This window comes from Erythrolamprus reginae, chromosome 4 (assembly GCF_031021105.1).
Source record: "Erythrolamprus reginae isolate rEryReg1 chromosome 4, rEryReg1.hap1, whole genome shotgun sequence".
Taxonomy (NCBI): domain Eukaryota; kingdom Metazoa; phylum Chordata; class Lepidosauria; order Squamata; family Dipsadidae; genus Erythrolamprus; species Erythrolamprus reginae.
Genome location: NC_091953.1, coordinates 35693589 through 35715790, shown reverse-complemented (window position 1 = coordinate 35715790; position 22202 = coordinate 35693589). Strand labels below are relative to the sequence as shown.

Here is a 22202-nt window from a genome sequence, read left to right as displayed (position 1 = left end):
AAGTCTCGCATCGCGAGACTTCGCCCGGGATCCAAGATGGCGGCCGCCATGAGGGACCGTGTCTCCCGGTCCCTCCAGCAAAGCCTGCCTGCCGGGTAAGTCCGGCGCTGTCATTTCCCCCCTTCAAATGCTTTGTGCAGATTCATGCAAAGAGAATCTGGCTTTCAGCTGATGTCAACTTCCCTTTGGAGCCACATTTAGTACTATTTCAGAAGAGTACCAAAACCTTGTTCAAAAGCAGTCTGAACACATCTGACAGCATGGAGGGTTGCACCATGAAACAGTAGAAAATTGTGCCTCCCACCCCCTGCTACCATTGCAGATTGGCTGCTGCTCAAGGTGTTTCAGGCCAACTGCAGAGAATAATAGGTACATTTTTCTACTACCTAAAACAAAATGACAAACAACAGTGCTTATAGATTAAAGGAATAAAGAATAAACTCCCAACCATCCAAGTGAAAAGCAAGTGTCTTCACCACTAAGCCACCACACCACTCAGTCAGGGGTGGGTTACTGCCGGGACGGGGGGGGGAACCCTGTGGGGTAGCGAAAATGGAGCTCCACCCCAGAGCACCCAATTTGCACTGAAAGATGTTGAAGGAAAATGCAGGGCGTCCTACATAAGCCACGCCCACAGTGTGGTAGTAAAAAAATTGGTAGCCCTTCACTGCACTCAGTGAACCACCTATAAAATGGCTGCTTAAAAGTGTCAGAATATATCCATGGTGAAACTTATGTCACAGTAATACAGTTGATACCATTTCAAGCAAGGATGATTTTAAGACTGATTCGTTTAAGAAACGGTGATCAAATTAAGGCAACATGAAGAATACACAGCAGAAATAAATTGCTGCTGGGGATATGTGTACCATGTTTAGATGCAAAGGAGTTCTGAATCACTCATTCTTTCACCCACTGTTGTGTCTATAGCAGTGTTTCCCAACCTTGGCAACTTGAAGATATTTGGACTTCAACTCCCAGAATTCCACAGCCAGCGAATGCTGGCTGGGGAATTCTGGGAGTTGAAGTCCAGATATCTTCAAGTTGCCAAGGTTGGGAAACACTGGTCTATAGGACAGTTTAATAAGGATACCTTTCCTCTGTTCCTTGGGCGGGAAAATACTGAAACAGGATTGGTTGGCTCAGCCTGGCAGCAAGGATATAAATAGCTGCCAGGCTGCCATGTTGTTGACGTATTTCTAGTTCCAGTTCCAATAAATTGTTCAACGGTTTACAGACTACGCTATCTCATTCCTGCGCGAATCTAACATTTGGTGACGACAGGAACCTAACAACCACCATTAGTAAATTCTTGCACACACAGTTTCAAGATGAACTGAAAAAATAGACGCCTAAGAAGAATGAATGGGACCTGAATCTCTATTGCATATTTACATTGAGAAATTCCCAAGCCATTTCAAGTAAAAAAAAAAAATTAATAAGAAAAATAAGAAAAGGTTTTAACCTAGCTTCTTCTATAGCAATGACTACAGAAGCTAAAACTAAGCACATATGCAAGATACCTTTCCAGGGAATGAAAATAAAGCTATTATTTCTGTAAATATAGAGTAAATTCTATAATTTCTGTTTGTTTTGGTTCTTTCAGAGAAACATGGCCTAGGAAATATTTTTCTTAGTGGTAATTTCTCTGGCAGATGCCAGAATTGCAGCTTTTGTAGATAAATACTAAAAGGCTGAACATTCCTAGCATTTTCTAGTTAAGGAGAATTCTGATAAAGATTAAATCACAACTATTGTAGGAAACTTGGAAACTTTCTTGCTTCATAAATATATCTTAAATGAATGTGCTTGTGAGTGTGTGTGTGCATGTGTTTGTTTGTTTTCTTGAACAATATGCAGTAGAGTTTTCTAATACGCAGTAGAGATTATAAACTTCCATACATATCATCCATCACTGCATACAATTAATACACCATTCATATTCAATCTTCTGCTTACTTCCAAGAAATTGTTCTTATGATTTACAATATCACGTTCCTCACAAAATATTCCACTTTAGAAGAAGATCTGGAGTTCTACTGGTTCAGCCAAGTTAATCTTGATTTCTCAAGAGGGATATTACTAAAGCTGCTTTTTGAAAGGCAAAAATTCTCAGAAAGGGAACCAGATCCATGTTTTGAAAGTTTTCCTTTTGTTGTTTTGACATGAAAAATGAAGTATATTGTTCAAGTGTTAATGGGATTTTGCTTTTTAGGCTGCATTAGTTAATGGATGGGTTGATCCATTAACAATGTAAAATTATGCCTTTCCCTGAATGTCTATTTTTCCTAAATACAAAATATTTCACTTTCATTCTTTTTGAAAGGATGGAATTCACTTCAATTGCCTTTTATGTAACTTATTCGTATTTTAAAAATTCCTTCTTTAATCCTTCTCAAAGGCATATAATTTTAGTACTTTCTTAATGAAGTGAGACTAAATCCATAAACAATCATCTGTATCTATTATTTTTGAATATAGCAGAGCTTTGACAATTTATATTAAGCATTTAGTAACAGAATCTCTACAGTTAATTTGTTTGCAATTATTAAATGCACGAACAATTGTTAAAAACTGCTTAAAAGCTACTGAATTGCCGTATAATTTTATTTATTTTATTCATTTAATTGTACTAATTCATAATATACTTGAATAATAGATACTGGTATTTAGAATAAATTGCACAGCATTTGTTTATATTTGATTCTAAAGTAATGCTCTTTTACCATTATTTCTCAGTGACTGCCTTCATAGTTAAGCTTTAAACAATGTTGAACAAAATTATATTCACATTTGAGCTACAATGCAAAAGCCACTGGAATAGCATCAGTTTTTGTGCACAGTTTGTACATACCAGTTAACAAAAATAATCTGATACCATTCAAAATGGAGATATCATGGTCCTCAAAATGTACTTTATTTCACTTGGTGTAAACAAACCATTTAAAATGTAAGTGAACAATATTTAAAAGTGACTGCTACCAACCAGCCTTGCTATTAACATGGATATAATATAATAATAATGTGGTTTCCAATTTCCCCCCTAATCTCAGAAACGTGAATTAATATGAATAAAGAGAGCTCTTTTGCAGATGCAGTGGATATAAAGTTGCTCATCAAAACCAAGGTGTATTTGTACAGAGTAGCTAAATAACAAAGGAAGTCACTTTATCCAAGTTTAAGCAAGTAAGCATCTATCTGTAACTGTTTAAAAAAAATCGGGAGAATGAACTGCAGCTTTCTCAAAGGCTGCCCTCTGCCCAGCAGGTACTTATATGCCCAGTTAATAATAGTGACACATATGAGAATTGACACTAGCATAAGAGAAGAATAAAAGTTCCACTATTATGGGAAGAGAGACTGGCCATGCATACTCCCAAATTAACATTGATTCTGCAGTTGCAACTGACTAGGCATATGAATGGAAAGCAATGGAAATTCAAGTACTTTGCAAAGATTATGAAATCAAAGGCAGCAAACCTATTCTCTAATAAGAATTCACCTATTAATTCACCTGCAGAAAGAAAATCTGAACTCAATATTGTACTTATCAGGCTTTTTGGAATACGAGAGTCAAACCTCTGTAAGAGGTTATTACTGAATTGACTTTCCTATCTTTTTTCCCTTTCCCTTTTTTATTTATTTCCTGCCCAAACTCTGAAGTATAGCATATACAGTACTCAGAATTTTTAAGCATTTTGAAATTGACAGTCATAATTTGTCATCCTGCAGACAATAAATTTCCATTGACGATCTCTGCAAAGGAAGAGAAATAAAAAAATAAAGTTTAATACATTGTAAATAGGAAGACAACACCAAATATGTTAAGATTCTGATTTAGATTTATTTACAATAGATTTTTTTTTAATGAACTATGGTTTTCTAGCAAAAGAAAAACAGCCATCAATATATATTTATTCTTTCCTTCCTTTAACAAGGTCTCTAGGGAGATTTTGAAATACTTGGGTCTTGAGTTTAAATAAAGTTGTTATACTTTATTTTTTGTTTTGGATGGTCTCGTAAAATTTTCCCAAAATGCAATTTTATCCACAAGCAATGCTGCTTAGAAACAAACTAAAGCAAAACATATTGCATTGAAAAAGAGGTAGAAACAAATTTTTCATTATTAAAACTGAGAAGATTTTCTAGCTCTATTCTTTTTGCTAGATGCAATGATTAAATGGAGCCAGTTAATAGTTAAAGCTACCAGGCTACAACCTGGGAAAATATGAATTTTCATCTAGGAACAAAGTCAGCTACGTGACTTTGGACCAGTCGTTATAACATAATCCTCTCTAAAATATCAGGAATTCAGTTATAGTTTCTTTTGATCCTACAACTTCAACCTGTTACGCTAAATTGCAGTTTTTAAGGAATCTTCCTTTAATTCTACAAAAGCTGTAGAAGCCACTTCACTCAAATAAGTACAGTACTGTAGATCTATATGTTAAAAATATTGTAATTGATGTCTTGAATATACAATATAAATATCCTTATATACAATATCAATATCCATATTTAATATATAATAAAAACCCCTTTTCCCGTCAATGGCCAGTGCTAGGCACTTTCTATACTTAAAGTATTAGTTTTGGATTTGCCATTACTGAAAGGGAATCTATTAAGATACTATTGTGTGAGATAAAAATAGGCTGGTTGTTTTGTCTGACTGTTATCTAATTGTAAAGCGTTAAAGGTTCATTCTGGCTCTCAGAAAAGTCATCATGCTTTCCATTATGTCCATTGCTCCTACCACCCCTAGGCAATTATTTCATCTTCATCTTTAATTAAAAAAAATGTTTCACAGTGTAGTCATGTTAAGGCAAAGATTTAGCTTTCAACATCATTTCTGAATCTGACCTTTCTACACCAGAGAACGTTGTAGTTGCTCCGCGGATATAATGATCATAGGAATACAACATCATGTCCATATCTTCTCCATAGTGATCTGGATGTTCTGTTGTCATCCTTATAAGTCAGGAAAAAGAAAATAACAATCATTTCCCTATTTTGTACAATAATAATAGTCTATTGCAAATCCCATTGATAGTTGACACCAGTAGTGGGCTCCTATGGGTATGATCAGGTACGCAGTACCCGGAAGCAAAATTTTGATTTTTTTTTCTTTTTTCCCCTTCTGGGGTCTGTTTTTCCTATCACAGTAAATGAGGTTGAATGTGTATAATTTTAGAAGAGCTGTGTGTGCGTGTGTGTGCATACACTTTATATAGTAGATAATCAGGGGTGGGCTACTGCCCGGATGGGGGGGGAACACAGTGGGGTAGCGAAAATGGAGCTCCACCCCAGAACACCCAATTTACACTGAAAGATGTTGAAACAAAATGCATAAGCCACGCTCACAGTGTAGTAGGAAAATTTTTTGTAGCCCATCACTGGTTGATACTCAATTCAGATAGTTGAGCACCTTTGACAAATCTCAGAAGACCTGAAAACAATTAAGTAATCTTCAGAAAGTAGGAGTAGGGTGTTCTTTCTTTCTTTTTTCAAAGAAGTTTTTATTTTATTTTAAAAATTCTAAGTACAGAATGTGACTATACTTGGTCAGAATATTCATTTTTTTAGAAGCAAAAAAGTCAGTGTATCCTAGGAATCCATTTTTCTCCTATTGATACCAATTCCTGTGGATCTGGGAAGGGAGACAGAAAAAGCTATGAGTTTTATCAGTTTAATTTTATTTATTTATTTATTTATTTATTTATTTATTTATTTTATTTTTATTTATTTATTTTGTCCAATACACAATGAGGGTTTTAGTGGGTATATATCTATATACACATAGTAAAATACATGATGAAGGTTATAGACATATTCATAGTAAAATATATCTAAGAAATAATAAAAAAGAAGATATAGTAATAGAACATATCAATGAAAGAATAGAAGAAGAGATATAGGAATAGAACAAAGGTATAGGAGATATAGGAGAGCAATAGGACAGGGGACGGAAGGCACTCTAGTGCACTTGTACTCACCCCTTACTGACCTCTTAGGAATCTGGATAGGTCAACCATAGATAATCTAAGAGTAAAGTGTTGGGGGTTTGCAGATGACACTATGGAGTTCCACGCTTCGACAACTTGGTTACTAAAGTCATATTTTTTACAGTCAAGTTTGGAGCGGTTAATATTAAGTTTAAATCTGTTGTGTGCTCTTGTGTTGTTGTGGTTGAAGCTGAAGTAGTGCCAACAGGCAGGACGTTGCAGCATATGGTCTTGTGGGCAATACTTAGAGCTTGTTTAAGGCGTCTTAGTTCTAAACTTTCTAGGCCCAGGATTGAAAGTCTAGTCTCATAGGATATTCTATTTCAAGTGGAAGAGTGAAGGGCTCTTCTGGACATTTTCAAGGGTGTTAATGTCTGAGATGCGATATGGGTTCCAAACAGATGAGCTGTTTTCTATTATGTGTCTAAAAAATGTGAGGGGTTCCAATTTGAGTCAGTTATTAGGACTAGAGGCATAGTCTTCCAAACTTTCAGACTTGTGCTGAAGCCCATCCTCAGGGAAATTCTCTTTCTCAAGAATGTAAATATGTGTTCTTTAATCTTAAAATGTGATCTTTAAAGTGGTATTAAAGTGGTCACTAGTCATAGCTAGCTAAAGGAATGAGTTTTGCTTAAAACTAGAATAAGGAGTTTTAAGTTCTTCGTGAAGGCTGAATCAACCTTGAGTCAGTCAGGATCAAACTCCTGGCAGTGAGCAAAGTCAGCTTGCAATATTATATTCTAACCACTGTGCCACTATGGCTCCTTATAGTCGATACAGTATTTACTTCTTACTTGTTGAGAAATAAACAAATTAAGAGATAGAGGAGGAGCAAGATATTTAAAAGTTAGAGTAGTCAGTAGGGTAATATTACCAGCTTGCCTACAAAACAGTGGTTGGTTTTTGGACAGTTCCCATGGCACACATGTTGTAAAAAAAAAACCTACTACAAAATTCCATATAAACCAACCACCCCAGAGAGTTGTATATCTTTACTGTTCAATAAGATGACATAGGAAAAACTTGTAAGTCACGGTAACTTGCCCAAAGTGTTAACAAACAGAAATTAAGAATGTGAAGTTTCATTTTGTTAACACAGTGCTGTGGCGTCTATCTGTCTATGCCATCCTAACAATTACAGAGAATAAAATTACTCTATATTTCTCCATAATGAAGCATATAAGTACCAACTTTGTTGGGTAAGTTTACTTTTTCATAAACCCAGTCTATGTGATTTAATTACTGGTTGTTCTGCTTTTTTCCTTGTTTTTCAAAGGACCATTCAATGCATTATCTAAGCATTAGTTATAACAGAATAACATTGGGGTGGGGGAGAGGAAGATTTTAAAAGCACCATAGAACTTCAAAATTCTGGAACTATTTACAATTCAGACTGAATTTACTATGTCAGAAATTTTCAACTTGCCGAGGCAATGCACATGGAAGCAATAAAATCTAGACAAACTTTTGTTCCTTAATTGATTAAAATTGCACACTGTTCCCATCACTATATCCAAGTCTCCATATACAAAGAATGGAATGGAGTGGAATGGAATGGAATGGAATGGAATGGCAGGGGAGGGGAGAGGAGAGGGGATGGGAGGGGAGGGGAGAAGAGAAGGGTTGGAAGGGACTTTGGAGGTCTTCTAGTCCAACCCTATTTATCAGGCTCGCCCTGGTAATCCCCCAGCTCCCGAAGGCTGTGCGCCAAAGCACGAAGCCAGGCCACAGCGATCTCACGGTACCCGATGAGATCACTGTTGCCTAAATTGGCAAAGCGCCGAGGCCGTGTTCTTCCTGGGCCCGGCGCAATTTCGGCCGGCCGTTAAATCAGCCCACCGTGCATTTCAGAAAAAGAGTTGTCCAATCTCTTTAAACTTTCAGTGTTGGGAAATTCACAACTTCTGGAGGCAAGTTATTCCACTGGCAAACTGATGACACACATGCTACAGGTGACACGCCATGTCATATTTGATGACATGCCACTATGTCCCATTCTTCTTAGTTTTCTGATATTTTCTGAGGCTGAAGAGGCTGGACAAGAATGTGGGGTGCCCCCATGAGGCCTCTGGTGGCTCTAAAAATCACGTGAGAATGAAATGTTCTTTCCCTCTCATTTTAGAAACTGCAAAGCCACAAATTTTCTGGACCTCATGAAATATGGATCCAATAGGTAATTTGTTCTGAGGGACAAAGACAAATTGAAAAAATGTTTGCAATTATATCTGTTATATTTATTTATTTATTTATTTATTCATTCATTCATTCATTCATTTATTGGATTTCTATGCCGCCCCTCTCTTGTGTCTTGGGAAGGAAGAATGTGGTATCATGCACCAGAAGAATCAAGTTAGACATTTTCTGCATTTTCATACACTGAGCCCAAAAGGTTTGGCATCACTGAGCTAGATAATCCTGAATATGCATCCTAGCACATATCTTCTAAAAGTAGCAGTACAGTGTTTAAAATGTGATAAGCACCAAAGAACCCAAACATATGTTTCATATTTAGCAGAAATCTTCATGATAGGCTTCAGCAATAATATTAACAAGCTACTTTTCATAATGTACAATTGTTACCTTAAGTGAATATATATCATCTTACCCTTGTATGTTCCAGGGTTTAGTTTGTTTCAAGATTTTTTGATCTTTCAGCTTATTTTTATTCAAATTCATACATACTGCAGCTTCATGAAGATTAACAGATGGCTAGATAAAGGCTTTAGATCAACTATTCCCTCAGTCTACCATTGACACTTCATGTATGATTTAAAGGCACTTCACTGCTCTCTTAACTATTCTAGTCCTGTGATGATGGCAGATGGACTCTTCAGTTCCTGTAAGAACATTATTTCCAGATTGGGATGCTTTAGTATGGTTACCAGGTGTTCAGTTTGGGCAATTCACCTGCTGCTGCCAGGAGAAGTGATTGCCAATCTTTTTTTTTCTTTCTGTTGGCAAATCCTGCTAAACACACTTACTTTTCAGAAAAGTAGGGTGCTTCCAAATTAAAAGCATAAAATTTGCACGCACAACAATCAACTTTCTTGCATTTGCCAGATGTCACTTCTTAATCTATGACATGGCTATTGTGGTAGAAATGTCACAGAAATACAGTTCTTATAATGTTTATCAAATGTGCAGAATGCTGCTTGTTTGGAGTATGGTTGAAAGTTGTTTGTAATCAGTATTTTTCTTTCCTGAGTTCCTACATTATTGCTTGCTTTTACATTGTGAGAAAGAAAGGTTTTACCCAATGATGGGCTCCTACAGGTACGGTCAGGTACATAGAACTGTTAGAAAGATTTTGAATATTTCTTCTTTTTTTCTCTTTTGGGCTCTGGGTATCTTTTTCCCATCACAGTAAATAAGGTTGAATGTGTATAATTTTAGAAGAGCAGTGCGCGTGCTTGTATGTGTACATAGATTTTATATAGTAGATAATGTATATTTTTGTGAGCCTGTGTGTAATATGTATGTATGCATATGGTATATATACAGTGGTACCTCATGATACGAACCCCTCGTCTTACGAACAACCCGAGATACGAAACTGGGGTTCAGAAAATTTTTGCCTCTTCTTACGAACTTGTTTCTTCTTATGAACCCGCCGCCGCCGCTGCCAAGAAGCCCCGCCGCCCGGCTGTCGCTTTTTGAAACAGCCGGGGGGCTTCCCAGCATCCTCCTGAACCCGAACACCAAACCCGAACTTCCGGGTTCGGCATTCGGGAGGCCGCTGGGAAGCCCCGCCACACAGCTGTCACCTTTTAAAACAGCCGGGGGGCTTCTCGGAGGCCTCCCGAACGCCGAACCCGGAAGTTCGGGTTTGGCGTTCGGGTTCAGGAGGACGCTGGGAAGCACCCCTGGCTGTTTCAAAAGATGACAGCCGGGCGGCAGCGTTTTTTTGCGGGTTTTTTTTCATTGCACGGATTAATGGATTTTACATTGTTTCCTATGGGAAACAATGTTTCGTCTTACGAACTTTTTGTCTTACGAACCTCCCCCTGGAACCAATTAGGTTCGTAAGACAAGGTATTACTGTACATGGAATTAAATAGTATATTTTGAATGTTCAGTAACAGTAAGGGAAAATTTATCTCTTTGTGGCAAAGAGAAGCCAGGCACCCTAACCCTAGCCCAAATCCTTCATGTGAGTGACGTCAAGGTGACCATCTTTAAGCCAGTCACATGACTTTTAAGCAGTGATGGGCTACCAAAATTTTTACTACCACACTGTGCGCATGGCTTATGCATTTTGTTTCAACATCTTTCAGTGCAAATTGGGTGCTCTGGGGTAGAGCTCCAAATTTTGCTACCAGAACTGTGTTTCTGACCGTTCCTGTAGGAGCCCATCACTGCCTTTAAGCCACCCCCAGTCACATGATCATCAAACCCCTCCCACCTGGTCACATGGCCAGCAAGGCACACCCACAAAATAAGCCACACCCACAATGTGATAGTAACAATTTTTGCAGTTCTTCACTGGTTTTACCCCAGCTCCTGAATGGCCCAACAAATAAGTACCACAATAAATGTTTTGTTGCAATTACTGTTTTTAAAAAATAGGGGTGGAGGATCCTTCAGTGTTTTGTCTAAGTAACTTGAATGGGCTTTGTTCGATCAGTTTAAGAACACATTTGTTCACACATTTGCCTCTTAACAGCAGAGATAAAATTTGGATTTAGCACAATTGCATTAACAATCAAACTCCAAATTTACGATGTGAATGATTTGTTGCAAGTTTCAGAAAGTGGTGACTAATTGTCAGAGTTGTTTATGTACAATTATTTTAGAATAACCTCTCCTCAATTCATTGGAGCAAATTCTGAGTAGACATATCTACCTACAAAGAAGCAACCTTTCCCATTAACATCAAAAGTAATGTAGTACAAAATAAATATTTTCATTTACCTGGGATGTATAGAATGATCTTGAGACAGATAATGAAATAAAGGAGTTCAAAACAGATTTTCGAAATAATGAGTGATTTCAATCACCTTTACAAAAAAATAGCATATCTTATGATCCAGAAAGAGAGATAAAATTTCTGGATTCCACAAAGGATTATACTATGAAACCAACTAAAGAAGAGATCAACTTGATTTATTATACATTATGAAATGTGAACTTACTTGAACAGTTTGGAAACAATCAGCTACAAGTATAATTTATGTATATAAATTATACATAATTTATATACAAAAATAAATATACATACAAAAATTATGATAATTTCATAGCTATATTTTATATTTCTTGTATTTTTATCCTGCTACCAGTCCTTGGAGAATCTTTTTACAATCTGAACTCTTGCTAGAATCCATCTTGCATAGAAAAGACTACACTTATCTTTCCCATAAGACAGAAAAGTAAAACATTTGTAAAAGGCATATGTTGAAGCTGCCTTTTCCTAGAGTAAGCACAGGATGATCTGATCTGCACCCTACTCCATCTTTTTATAAAGAAAGATGAAGGTCAGATTTATACTGTTACTTAGGATGGAAAATTTTGGGGGGGAGACATGATGCAAAGTGAATCAGACTATGACCAACATATTGACAAAGTCAGAATATTAAGTTTTTTGAAGGCTTGGAGTATGTAGCATGGAGAGCATTTGTCTATAAAGTCACCAAGAGTCAGACACAACTGAACAGTTAAAACAACCACACCGTGTGTGTACACACATACAACATATCAAGCCTAACTTAGCATTTATAGTGTAATTTTAAACATATCAATGGTAACATTGTAAAAAATAATGACATTGATTTGAGCATGTTCTCTGAAATAGTCCATCTCTGCCACTTTTCCCCTCCTTTTGTGTTTTTGCTACTTTGTCTGGTGAAGGTGTAATGACTTGGACAATCGTTTCCCAGAGCTAGCTTCTGATCTTGAATTGCAATAATATGGATTAATATGGATAGACAGTTCAGTTTTGTGAACTCACCAACATGAGTATGGACATCTCCGGCTGTAGCGGCAACAATAAAACTGCCACTCTCGATCAAGCACAGATGGAAAATATTGGCTCTGGAATCCTGCCACTAGCCCATTATTTGAACATGTTTGATACCTGGAGGGGAGAAAACCCACATTTTAAAGCACATAAACATTAGGAAAATAAAAATCACAACTACAAGCCTTTCCGTGCAGATTATTAGAAACTAGTGGCAACTGATACAGATTAAGAGAGTTGGAAGGGTCCTTGGAGGCCATCTAATCTCACCCTCCACCCAAGCAGACCCTCCACAATTTTTGTCAGGTGGCAGTTCAATCTCTTCTTCTTCCAACGATGAAGCTCCCACAACTTCAGAAGGCAAGCTGTTGCATTGGTTGATTGTTCTCACTGTCAGAAAAGTTCTCATTATTTCTACTTGAATCTCTCCTTGTTCTGTTTTCATCCATTATTCCTTGTCTGAACTTCAGGACCTTGGAAAACAGCTTGACGCATTCCTCTCTGTGGCAGCCCTTCAAATATTGGAACACCGTTAACATGATTCTTCTGGTCCTTCTCTTCACTAGATTAGCCATCCCCTGTTCCGGCAACTGTTCATTGTTTGAGAATTACTAAGGACCAGATTCTCATAAATATTTTTTCTCTTAAAGAAGCATAAGAAAGGAGATAAAATTGTGGCTGTTAAACCTATCCATCCATCTGGGAGGTGTTTTCTTTTTCCTGTTTAAATTATAGCATTTTAAAAAAATTACTTCTGAGCCAAAAATTAGTACAGTGTATGAATTTATTTTTGTTTTGAGAAAATGGAAGTGACCACTCTAAATCCAGCATAAAGAAATTCTGTACAGAGTTTTCTTCCTGCTTGTTTCCTCCATTTCATTTTTAACAAGTCTATTAAGTCAAACTTCTAACCATATGAAATATTTCCATATACTGCCACTCTTATTTCCTGAAAAGCTATAGCCTCTTTTGTTTTTTTTGAAAACTAGATGCCAAACCATGTTCTTCTTCAATTCTTTTAAATATGCAATGCATAAAAATCTTGGCTTCATCCTTCGCACTGTTCAGTTTGGAAGAACAAAAATAGATATACAGATACATATCTGCATATTCTCCAGGCACTTAACAACCCTTTTTTTCACTCTCCAACCCTTTGAAATCATTTTGAAAATGGCTTGTGGTTATCCTCACCATAGCTATCTTTCAGATGTAGAGAACAGCAGGAATCAATAAGCATTCCCCACCATTAGGCAATAAGAAGTGGAGAAATCAATGTTTACCACCCTAGTTTATTGTTCTTATGTCTATTTTTTCTCCTTAACTATTAAAAACAACCAGAATTGCTTTGAATATAAACAGTAAAACCATCTTTAAGACCATATTGATTTAAGAAAATCATTGTGAAGATCAACAACAAAAAAAATATTTGGCAAGCAAACAAAACTGGCTACATAGCCAACTTCAAAAGCCGCTACAAAAACATATGCGAACAAATAAAGACTGAATGCACCAATTACCATATCAAACAAGAGAAAAACCTCCTGCACATGAAATCCAACCATGCCTTATACAATTTTGTAAAAAAACAAACTTCAAGAGATGAGAACCATCCCACCCCTAAAAAGACCTGACAATAAAGACTGTAATAATGAAACTGTTAAAGCCAACCTCTTTAACTTCAGTTCAGTCTTTTTAAACAGCAACTCGAGTCCAATATTTTCTAGTTGAACCACTAACAATTAGAATGATTTAATACACTTTGATTTTACAGAAGACAACATTGGAAAGGCACTATGCAATTTAAACCATTTCTATCAATTGGACCAGATGGACTATGTGCCTAATTCTTAAAAAAACTTTCCACTGCCCTAGCAGAACATCTGAGAATAATTTTGAGAAATCTTTCAGGACTAGCTCCCTATCCAATTTATGGTCACTAGCCACGGTCATCCCAATCTTCAAAAAGGGAGATCCGAGAAAATTACAGACCAATCTCTTTATGTTGCAAAGTCATGGAATCAATCGTTAACAAATCCATTACCCTCCACTTAGATAACAAACAACCTACTCTCTAACAAACAATTTGATTTCAGAAAAATATTATCTTGCAATTTGCAACTTCTACACTGTAAAAACATATGGTCTACACAACTTGACCAGGGCAAAGCAATAGACACAATTTAAAGACTTCGGTAAAGCCTTTGACTCACTGATACAACACAAAGTATTTTTAAAATTAAAATCTTATAGTATTTCTGGACCCCTGCACAAATGGATAATTATGTTCCTGTCAAACAGGTAACAAATGATCAAAATAGGAAGGACTTTATCAAATCCTATAACTTTTAACAGCAGTGTCCCCAAGGCAGCATTTTAGGATCAACTCTCTTTATACTTTACATAAATAACCTTCATGATAATATAAAAAGCAACTGCATCCTCTTCACAGATGATGTAAAACTATCCAACTGCTACTACCCTTCAAAAAGACTTTTACTATGTATAAGAATGGTGAAACAAGTGACAACTTCAAATCTCAATCAACAAATGCTCAGTCTTACTCATTGGCAAAATAATCAGAACATAAAATACAAACTAGATGATTACAACCTTGTTGATGATCCTCACTTAGTTAAGGACCTTGGAGTACTCATCTCTAATTATCTAAGTGCCAGAGCCCACTGCAACAGCATCGCTTAGAAGGCATTAAGAGTGGTTAACCTAATATTGCATGACTTCTTCTCTGGTAATATTTTAACCAGAGCATATAAAACATTTCATAGATCAATTATTAAGTACAGCTCATCTATCTGGACACTATATATCGGACATTAATACAATTGAAAATGTCCAGAGATATTTCATGAGAAGAGTCCTTTACTCCTCTGTGCCCAACAAAATACCTTATGCCACCAGACTTAAAATTCTGGGCTTAGACAATTTACAACTACACCACCTTCAATCTGACCTAAGTGTAGTGCACAAAATTCTCTGCCACAATGTCCTACCTATCAATGACTACTTTAGCTTCAACCGCAACAGTACATGAGCTCACAATAGATAGAAACTTAACATAAACCATTCCAAACTTGATTGCAAAAAAATTGACTTCAGCAACAGAGTAAGGTAATATACCTGGAATATATTACCTTACTTTGTAGTTTCTTCCCCAATACCCCAAAACTTTAACTTTAGACTGTCTCCCGTTAACCCCACCCCATTTCTAAGAGGTCTGTTAGGGGTGTGCATAAGTGCACCAGCATGTCTACCATCCCTGTCCTAATGTCCTCAAGTTTTTGTAAAATATCATATATTCATAGCCATGCTTGTATATTCTTACATATTCACAATTATGTTTATACTTTGTACACACTTGACAAAATAAATAAATAAAATAAAATAAATATAGTGCAGTGGTAGCTAATTTCACCATGTGGAACAGAAGCCAAGGTAAGATGGAAATTTCCACCAGGAAGAAAATGTCCAGTCAGAAAATCCAATGTTTCTGATAAAATAAAAACATTTTTTTTCTTCTTCTTTTTATTTCCCTTTGATTATCTCCAATAATGAGGAAGGAACTGTAGAACAGACTTTCTATTCTGAAAATTCCAGATTTAATCCTTCAGATTACCAAGAAGTCAAAAAAAAATATCCTGGGCTGAAATCCTAGACAGCTGTTGCCTTTCAAGGCTGATATGTTGAAACTGTTGGATTAAAGATCTGACTCAAAGTAAGGCAGTTTCTGAGGTTTCTATGATTTTTAAAAACTAAATTAAAGGCCACAAAATAGAAATACTTGTGTTCCACTATCATATCTAACTAAGCAGATTTTCAGGGCAAAAATAAACTTCTCTGCTGTGACTCAACCATAGGGAAAAAGGATGATATAATGGAGACAGAACAGGCCTCTGAAATCATCAGTCCCTTATTAACCATTGGAAGTCCTGGGTACTTTCTTAGCTTACAAGGTTTTTGTGAAGATAAATTATTCAAAAATATCCTCTGTTGAGGGGTAAACCTCTTTGTTTCCTAACTATAATGATACAGCCAGGGGTGGGCTGCTGCCCGGACGGTGTGGGGGGGAACGCAGTGGGGTAGCAAAAATGGAGCTCCACCCCAGAGCACCCAATTTGCACAGAAAGATATTGAAAGAAAATGCAGGGCATCCTACATAAGCCATGCCCACAGCGTGGTAGTAAAAATTTTGGTAGCCCTTCACTGGATACAACTGAATATTTATTACATATATTTAATTGGTTTGTATTTTTTTTTCATATTAAATATCCCTCATCCAGGTCTTTCTTCATCAAAGAAACTGTCACTCCGATTTCTTAGCAGCCTTGGCCCCAAATCAATAAACAAAGCCTAAAGACATATGCAAAAAAAAATATTATTGTTTTATAGTAATTTTCATAAGAATTATAATTTCAAATAAAAACTAATACAAAGCAAAAAAGCTAAAAGAATATTTTTCTCTATCTTCCTTTTTTTACTTTCTTTTCTGCATATAACATAAATATTATTGTTAACAGATGTGAAAATGTTTTGTATATAGTTACTGTAATGTTTTTATTTAACCTGAAATTGTAAGATTGTTTCTTATGGCATTTTACATTTTGATAATTAGAAATGTAGAAATAGAATAGAATAGAATAGAATTGTATTGGCCAAGTGTGATTGGACACACAAGGAATTTGTCTTGGTGCATATGCTCTCAGCGTACATAAAATAAAATATAAATTTGTCAAGAATCATGTGGTACGACACTTAATGATTGTCATAGGGGTCAAATAAGCAATGAAGAAGCAATATTAATAAAAATCTTAGGATATAAGCAACAAGTTACAGTCATACAGTCAACAAGGGAGGAAATGGGTGATAGGAATGATGAGAAAAACTAGTAGAATAGAAGTGCAGATTTAGCAGAAAGTCTGACAATGTTGAGGGAATTATTTGTTTAGTAGAGAATGTATGACTATACAGGATTCTACGCAGACAACTTCCTCATATAGCTATGGCAAGAATGTAACAAAGGACTTAACTTTGGGATTCTGAGGTAAATGGGAAAGGTGGACCACAAGACTATGAGGCGTGGTGTTCTTTGGTAAAGTGAACTAGAACTTCCTTAGTCTGATAAGTATTTGGCATATAACAAGATTTTCAGGTTTTACTATGATAAATGTCAGATTGTTACAGAAGTCAAAGAATCAGGAGAATTAGTGAGTCCAGCAGAGGTAGAAAACCTCCTTCAGGTAGACGTTGACACTGGTCTGTGTTATTTCCAAACTGGGTCCAATTAGAATTTACTTTGTCAAATACTGTATGTATTGGTAGTATACAAAGATATAACAATGTTTATATACATGTTACTAGTAAGAGTGAAACATTAGGACATGGGACGGAAGGAACACTGGTGCACTTATGCATGCCCAAATGTTGATGTTTCTAAGAATTTTTAAGGACTAAAATGGTTTAATAGCCTCTAAATTCTACCCCCCACCTCCATAAATAAAATACATTTAAAAAATTCTGCTGCAAAACACCATGAACTGTTCTTTTTATGTATTCACATAATTTAACCCATGCAAGGTAGTTTGCACTTAAAGCTATGCGTTGCATTTCAGTTGGCTGAAAAACCTGTGAGGACTATCCCATGTTAGTTCTTTTGGGTGGGTGGGTGGGTGGGAATTCCATATTGTACTGGTAAGGAAGAGTCTAGGGAGGATCTCCTTTCCCTTGAAGCCCTCTGTACACTGTCAAATTTATTTCAATGGAAGGATATATTTTGTTTCAGTAGCACTGAATTAGCCATAACTTCCCCAAATTTCATTTCTTTGGGAGTAAGGGATGACAGATTTTGGACACATTATGTAAATTACCCCTTTAAGGCACCACGCTTCAAAGGCTGTTGTCCTATGTTTCACCCAGTTAAAGGTCATGACAATGGGCGTTTTAATAGCATATATATTTAAGTATTTATTTATTTATTTATTTATTTATTTATTTAGTTAGTTAGTTAGTTAGTTAGTTAGTCAGTCCAATACACAATACTGTAATATACAATGAGGCTTATAGAGATATAAGATAAGATAAGATATATAGAGATAGTAGATAAGATATAGGAGATATAGGAGAGACTATAGGACAGGGGACGGAAGGCACTCTAGTGCGCTTTTGTAGGCCCCTTACTGAGTTCTTAGGAATCTGGAGTGGTCAACTGTGGATAGTCTAAGGGTAAAGTGTTAGGGGTTAGGGGATGATACTACAGAGTCCAGTAATGAGTTCAACGCTTCAACAACTTGATTACTAAAGTCGTATTTTTTACAGTCAAGTTTGGAGCAGTTAATATTAAGCTTGAATATGTTGTGTGCTCTTGTGTTGTTGTGGTTGAAGCTGAAGTAGTCTTTGATAGGCAGGACATTGCAGCATATGATCTTGTGGGCAATACTTAGATCATGTCATATCAGATAATGGTTAAAGTGCTTTGCCAAAAACCAAGAAATCTTGAGCTTGACCACAAAGGAGATCTGGGTGAGTCTTGGCCAGCCACTCTCTTTCTCATCCCATTCTACCTCACAGGATTGTTGTGATGGGGAGATAGGAAGAGAGAACATTACATACATTGCCCTGAATTATACAAAACCAAGGCAGGATATTAAGCAAATAAACATATAAACAATTAGATAATACCATTATGCAAAAACAGCAGTTTTTACTCAAAGTTTCTTTTTGCAACAGATGATTCTTTTGGTGTTCTCTGAAATATTTTGCACATTAATAATAGAATTCAATTCCAAGCCCTTGCAAAGATACACATTTTAAAAATGTAATCACTTTTTGTTTTCAAAAATTAAAGGAAAAAACTGATGACATTGAGGCATAATGAGTTAATTTTTTAGGTTAATCTTCTCTTTCTAATTGTTTTTAATATTGTAGTACTAATTGGATTGGATTACTGTTCTTTTTTATATATGCTGTGAGCCGCTCCGAGTCCTCGGAGAGGGGCGGCATACACATCCAATTAAATAAATAAAAATAAAATAAATAAATTTAATCGTGACACATACATGATTGTTCACATGCAGACATCTTTGTTCAGAAGATTTTCTTGGCATCTGTACAGTTTTTCATGGATGTCAAATGTGAATGGTTACTTAAAACCTCAGACTGAAGTTTATTAACTGCCAATTAAATAACTGAATATTTGTTATTCTGCAATGTCAAAACCAGACATGAACTCGATCTGTGATTTAACCCCAGTACTACCAGCTATCCCCATGTTTTGAAATTCAGTCTGTCATGGGCCAGTCCTTAAAATGTCTGAAGAACAATATTTGTAGCAGATAGTTAACTGTGGTATCATTAAAGCTACTTTATATAGTTGCTTATACTGTATATATTTACATAGGTTTATTTTTATTCTGCCGTAATGTTTTTATTTGGCTATTTTTTTAAAGTTTTGCAAGTTCTACTTGAGCATCCAGAAATATGTTTGGCTAGAGCCAATAATGGAACAAAACAAGGAAATAACTACGTGACAAGCATTTTCTTCTTCCCCCCACAAAAAACAATTACAAAAATAACTCAACTTTATGTCATTAACATAATTTCTTAAAAAGATGAAAAACAGTTAGAAGAAATTCAATACATTTTGGAACTAACAATTAGAAACATAGAAACATAGAAGACTGACGGCAGAAAAAGACCTCATGATCCATCTAGTCTGCCCTTATATTATTTTATGTATTTTATCTTAGGATGGATATATGTTTATCCCAGGCATATTTAAATTCAGTTACTGTGGATTTACCAACCACGTCTGCTGGAAGTTTATTCCAAGGATCTACTACTCTTTCAGTAAAATATTTTCTCATGTTGCTTTTGATTTCCCCGCCCCCCAACTAACTTCAGATTGTGTCCCCTTGTTCTTGTGTTCACTTTCCTATTAAAAACACTTCCCTCCTGGATCTTATTTAACCCTTTAACATATTTAAATGTTTCGATCATGTCCCCCCTTTTCCTTCTGTCCTCCAGACTAAATTAGTTAATTTAATTAGAAATTAATGCAATAAGTGCACTCCATTTACCTCAGAAGACAAAGAAAATGTTATAGCTGGTTCATATATAGAAATGAATAGCAGCATCACCACTGAAGTCCACAAAGCTGATGATACTAACTTAACAAACTATTATGGTGTTAACATGCAGTTTTGCATCCATCATCTGAAACATTGCATCAGCTTAACTACACACAACAGGAAATTAAGTTTAAACTTGGTTTCCTACCATTGCAGTCCAGCTCTGTTGATTTCTTCCCACCAACATTCAGTAGGTTCTCCAAGTGTGTCTGGGGTGGGCATACAGGCATAATTCCACAATCTATCAGACCCTTCTTTCTTGCTGAACATGCTCCTCACAGCTACAATCACTTGCCCATGGGGACACTGGAAGTTGAAACCCTGCCGGTACAAATTAACCCAGTCATCATTAGCCCTATAGTCATCATAGGAATGGTAATAGTTCCCATATTGGCCCCATGCCACTGTGAATAGTGGCAGGAACATGCAGAGAAGAATAAGGTCCATGTTGCTTGAGCTTCTGGCTGCAAAGCGCCTAAGTGCTGTGGCTGTGCTGACTTTTTTATAATCATCTCTAACATTTGGATTCCAGATGTGGGATAACTAGCTCCAAATGCTATGTGTCACTGTTTAGATAAGATTTCTGAGCAAAAGAATTGGCTGCAGATACATTTAATTAGTTTTAAGGTGGAATTTTATAAGCACGCTATCCTTTACATAATCAGAACTGGGATAACCTAGGAATATAAATCATTTATAATCCCAGATGTAAGGGATTTAATAACACATGTTCATTCAGTAGCTAAAGGGGGAGAAGAATAAGACATTTCAGTTACTGTAAGTAGTGGAATGATGGAATTCTTGAAATCACAGGAAAATGTCAGGTTGCAATTTTTTCTGTTGTGATAGCAGCTGTTTTGACAAATCCCTAATTCTATTTATGTTTATATGACCTAGACACATGACCTCTGTCAGAATTCTAACAATTTAGTGGGAAAGGATAAATAAACAATAATAAATAAACAAACAGGAATAATGGACTAAGTCCAGGTAACTTGCGCAAACAGTTGATAAATACACTTTCTAGATCACAGGAGGATTTCCCCTTCTCAGGAATTTTTCAAGATGTTCCTCATTCATTGAATAATATATATGTGGAGGTCTGTATTTGATTGAGTAAAGAACCAATGGATGGGAAGGCAGAAAGATTATTTGATCTGACTCTTCAACTCAAAGGAGATCTCAAAGCATTGCCCCCTTCTTTTTCTTCTACCCTACTATATCAATTCAAATGGAATCTGGATTATAATTATATGTTATAATGTTATTTTGTTTTGCTATGGTGCTCAAAGGTTGTAAATGACTAGATAAAAATCTCATAAGAAATATCATTGTGGTTATTTTCTATTATTTTTCTTCCCCGAGGTATTTAAATTCCTAATTGCTATTTTACTGGAATCCCTTAACTCTAAAACTTCAGAGAAATATAAGTACGTAAAGTAATTCTATGATCCACATTGTCTGTAGCTCTCATTCATTGGCAACCTTTAGTCTTGAAAGACTATGGTATCGTGCTCTGGAAAGAGTTTGTTTGTTTGTTTGTTTGTTTGTTTGTTTGCTCGCTCGCTCGCTCGCTCGTTCGTTCATTCATTCATTCATTCATTCATTCATTCATTTATTTATTTATTTATTTATTTATATTTTGTCCAATACACAATGAGGGTTTTAGTGGGTATATATCTATGTACACACAGTAAAATACATGATGAAGGTTATAGAGGATATACTCATAGTAAAATATATTTAAGAGATAATAGAAAAGAAGATATAGTAATAGAACATATCAATGAAAGAATAGAAGAGATATAGGAATAGAAGAAAGGTATAGGACATATAGGAAAGCAATAGGACAGGGGACGGAAGGCACTCTAGTGCACTTGTACTCACCCCTTACTAACCTCTTAGGAATCTGGATAGGTCAACTGTAGATAATCTAAGGGTAAAGTGTTGGGGGCTTGGGGATGACACTATGGAGTCCGGTAATGAGTTCCACACTTCAACAACTCGGTTACTGAAGTCATATTTTTTACAGTCAAGTTTGGAGCGCTTAATATTAAGTTTAAATCTGTTGTGTGCTCTTGTGTTGTTGTGGTTGAAGCAGAAGTA

General features: G+C 36.0%; 1 protein-coding gene across 1 annotated transcript; it reads right to left on the bottom strand.

The window, feature by feature from the left end:
• Positions 1–2895: 2895 nt before the first annotated feature.
• On the bottom strand, positions 2896–20609 carry DPT (dermatopontin). The gene is made up of 4 exons (XM_070751718.1): positions 20245–20609; positions 11950–12075; positions 4861–4968; positions 2896–3756 (listed from the first exon to the last, which is right to left on the bottom strand). The coding sequence occupies exons 1-4, from the start codon at positions 20541–20543 to the stop codon at positions 3690–3692; spliced, it is 600 nt and encodes a 199-aa protein (XP_070607819.1). The 5' UTR covers positions 20544–20609; the 3' UTR covers positions 2896–3689.
• Between the last annotated feature and the right edge of the window lie 1593 nt (positions 20610–22202).

Bases quoted from the DNA above. Each gene is read 5' to 3' on its own strand.
- DPT (XM_070751718.1), bottom strand. From the start codon at position 20,543: ATGGACCTTATTCTTCTCTGCATGTTCCTGCCACTATTCACAGTGGCA. The intron at 12,076-20,244 runs GTAGGAAACCAA...TCTCCCCTCCAG, and splicing joins AACAGAGCTGGACTGCAATG to GTATCAAACATGTTCAAATA. The intron at 4,969-11,949 runs GTGAGTTCACAA...CTGACTTATAAG, and splicing joins AGATGTCCATACTCATGTTG to GATGACAACAGAACATCCAG.